The sequence below is a fragment of the Fonticula alba genome (assembly GCF_000388065.1).
Source record: "Fonticula alba strain ATCC 38817 unplaced genomic scaffold supercont2.3, whole genome shotgun sequence".
Lineage (NCBI taxonomy): Eukaryota > Rotosphaerida > Fonticulaceae > Fonticula > Fonticula alba.
Genome location: NW_009242973.1, coordinates 374329 through 377206, shown reverse-complemented (window position 1 = coordinate 377206; position 2878 = coordinate 374329). Strand labels below are relative to the sequence as shown.

At 74.5% G+C, this 2878-nt stretch overlaps 3 protein-coding genes across 3 annotated transcripts in view; 2 read left to right on the top strand and 1 right to left on the bottom strand.

Moving 5' to 3' along the window:
- H696_01897 (flotillin) overlaps positions 1-121 on the top strand; it is a gene marked incomplete at both ends in the record, with an annotated part of 1121 nt that extends 1000 nt beyond the window's left edge. The window contains one exon of the mRNA XM_009495798.1: positions 94-121. Coding sequence (XP_009494073.1) covers positions 94-121 — 28 coding nt within the window. The remainder of the gene's footprint in view (positions 1-93) is intronic.
- Positions 122-994, bottom strand: H696_01896 (hypothetical protein). The gene is made up of 2 exons (XM_009495797.1): positions 522-994; positions 122-254 (listed from the first exon to the last, which is right to left on the bottom strand). The coding sequence occupies exons 1-2, from the start codon at positions 856-858 to the stop codon at positions 193-195; spliced, it is 399 nt and encodes a 132-aa protein (XP_009494072.1). The 5' UTR covers positions 859-994; the 3' UTR covers positions 122-192.
- Positions 995-2572: 1578 nt separating this feature from the next.
- Positions 2573-2878, top strand: part of H696_01895 (hypothetical protein) — a gene marked incomplete at both ends in the record, with an annotated part of 3614 nt that continues 3308 nt past the window's right edge. Inside the window, one exon of the mRNA XM_009495796.1 lies at positions 2573-2593. Within this exon, the coding sequence (XP_009494071.1) occupies positions 2573-2593 (21 nt within the window). The remainder of the gene's footprint in view (positions 2594-2878) is intronic.

Sequence of the window (2878 nt, the reverse complement as noted above, 5' to 3'; positions counted from 1 at the left end):
CGCCCGGCCGCCGCATGAAAGCCCATCCCCCCCCCGCGCCGGCGCGCGCGACCCCGGGGGCGCGCGCGCCCGCACACCGGGGGGTTTACATAGCCCGGCGCTCGGGCGCGCATGCGCGTAATGCATGCGGTGTGTGTGTATTATGCGTGTGCCAATATGTGTGGGGACGTTCTCTCGCGCGCGCGCGCGCGCCTAGATGCTGGTCATGCAGATCGCCACGCCGACGATCACGAGGAGCATTCCGATGTTGACGACTGTCCATGCGCGTGGAAGCAGAACGGGGCGGGGTGAGCGACGATCGAGGGGCAGGAACAGAGCGGGGGGTGGCAAAGTAAAGAAAAAAAAAAAAAAGACCGGGCGCCGTGTGGCGGAATTCCGCGGCGGAGGGGGGCGAGCGGGGCGAGGCGAGTCGATGCTGTTGTCTTCGCGCCGTGCCCCCGCCGGCGCCTTCGCCTCGGACCTCTCCGGGAGGGGGCGGGCGGGCGGGCGGGCGGGCGAGGGGGGAGGCGGTGCACACGCACGCCGGCGGTCGGCCTCCCGCTCGCCGAGGAGCCGGGCCACGCAGGTGGTCACCACCAGGGCCAGGGAGTTGGCGATCAGGCCGGCCTGGCTGGCCGGCGTGTCGCGCAGGAGCCGCGCAAAGAGCGCCGATCCGGAAAGATTCACCCCGATCGGCAGGTACCGGACCAGCGACTGGGCGGCCGCGGCCACGCCCCGGGGCTGGTGCTTGTGCGGGCGGGCATCCGGGCCCAGCGCCGAGGCGCGGCGCATGAGCGGCGTGGTTGAGCCCCACAGGAGGGCCACAAGCACCAGACCGCCGGCCTGCGACGAGCTGAGCCCGGTCAAGCGGTCCATCATGGCTGGGAGAGGCGCGGCGCGGGGCGATCGGGCGATCGGGCGATCGGGTGCTTGTGTGTGTGTGATGCAGGAAGGGGCCGGTGTGGGAGGCCGGCGAACGAGGCACTGAAGGGTGCGGCGGCGGCGGCGGCGGCGGCGGCGGCGGCGGCGGCGGCGAGGAGAGGGGAGGGGAGGGGAGTCTGTTGTCCGCCGCCCCCCGGGCGGGCGCGCGGCGCCGCATGCCGGTGGTGGACGCGCCGCGGCGTCTCTTGTCAGGGACGTGCCGGCCCGGCTGCCTTCCCCGTCCCCGGGGGGTGGGTGCGGCGGGACAGCGGCCAGGCGTTAGCTCTCCGGGCGGGGAGCGCGCGCAGATCACGCACGACGGCGTCGTGCGTGCTAACGCCCCGGCGTGATGATGCGCCGAGACGCCAATTCGCCCGGGATGTGAAACCCCCCTCCTGGTCCCTCGACCGGGCCGGCGGGAAGGGGGCGGCCCCGGCCCGCCGGCACGGGCGTTCCCATTCGGGCAGTGGGGCGTGCCCGGATGGGCGCGTATGTGCGCGGCCGGCGGGGGCCTGCACATGCGCGCACGCGCGCTGCGCGAGTCTGCCTGTGCCGGCGCGCGCGCCTCTCTGTGCATCGGGGGCCCATATATTTGCGCCTGTATTTATTTTCAGCCGCTCTCGCATGCACGACGGTGACCGGGAGGGAGGGAGGGGGGGGGGGGGGGGGCAGCGGCCACCGCCGAATGCGCCCAGGGCGCCCCATACTCGGGCATATAATAATCGGGTCCATATATGAGGGGGGAGGTGTCGATGTGTGGTGGGTACTTTTGGCGCTCCGGCTGTTCGGTGGCAGTCACTTGGCCAGGGCACACTCTGCTCCGGCGCGCTTGGCCCGTGTGTGGGACGCGGGGGGCGGGGACGACTGGGCCCCCTACCGCCGGACTCCTGTGGGGACGCGGGCCTGGGTACGGGCGGCGGCCGGCGCGCCGCCCGGGGGGCGCACTTGCCCGATATTGACCGGCGCCCGGCGCCTGGCGCGCGCACACGGGGGGGGGGGAGACCGGGCCGGTCAGTCCCGTCTCCCGCTCCCCTTCACAGGAGCCTCGGGGGGGGGGCGGGGCGGGGCGGGGCGGGGCGGGGCAGGTTGGATCCCATGCGCGGGCGCACACCAGCCAAAATGGGCTTGTGTGTTGGCTGGAGTGGGGCGCGCGCGCGCGTGCCCCGATCCCGACCGTGGGGATGTGTGCGCGCGCGCGCGCCTTCCACTCCGGGAAGCTGATCCGCGCGTGTGGGCGTTTTTTCGCCTTTTGTTCCGGACTAGGTGTTGGCCGGGGGGCCTGCCCGGGCGCGGGGGCCCGAATTGGTTGGCGGCCGGTCTGCCCACAGGCCTCCCCGCACGCGGCGGCGGGGTCCCCCGTCGGAAAGGGGGGGGCGCTTTCCCTCGGGCGGGCTTTTGCGCGCGGGCACTCCTCCTGGCCGTTCCGCCTGCCTGGCGGCCGGCGGCACCACGCCGGCCGACGCGCGCCGATCGTTGTTGTTCGCGGCGCGCCAACGGGCCGGGCCGCGGCCGCGGGGTCGGGGGGGGGGGGGGCGTGGGTGCCGGCGAGTGCGCCCGCGACCGGAGGGCTGCCCGTCTGGGCCGAGCCTGGGCCCACACGGTCTCGATCCCGCCGCGGCCCCCGCGCCCCCGCTCCTGTGGTTGGCGGGGGATGGGCGAGGGGCAGTGTGTGATGGGCGTTTCTCCCCTCCGGGTCCGTCGCCGTTTCTCTTGTGTGCTGCTCGCCCGCCCGCCCGCCCGCCGCCTTCTTTCCCTGGTTGTCTCCCGCCCGCCGCCACCCGCCCGCGGGATGATACGGCCCGACTGGGCCAGTGCCGCTCGGGGCAGGCACAGGGGCAAGAGTGTGGCCGGTTATTCCCCCCCCCCACCCCCCGCCCGCCCGGCGCTCCTCCCCGGCCCTCCGAGAGGCGGGCGTCCGGTGTTGGCTCGCGTCTATTTCGGGTACCACCGTGCAGGGCCGGGCTCAGATACCCGCTGC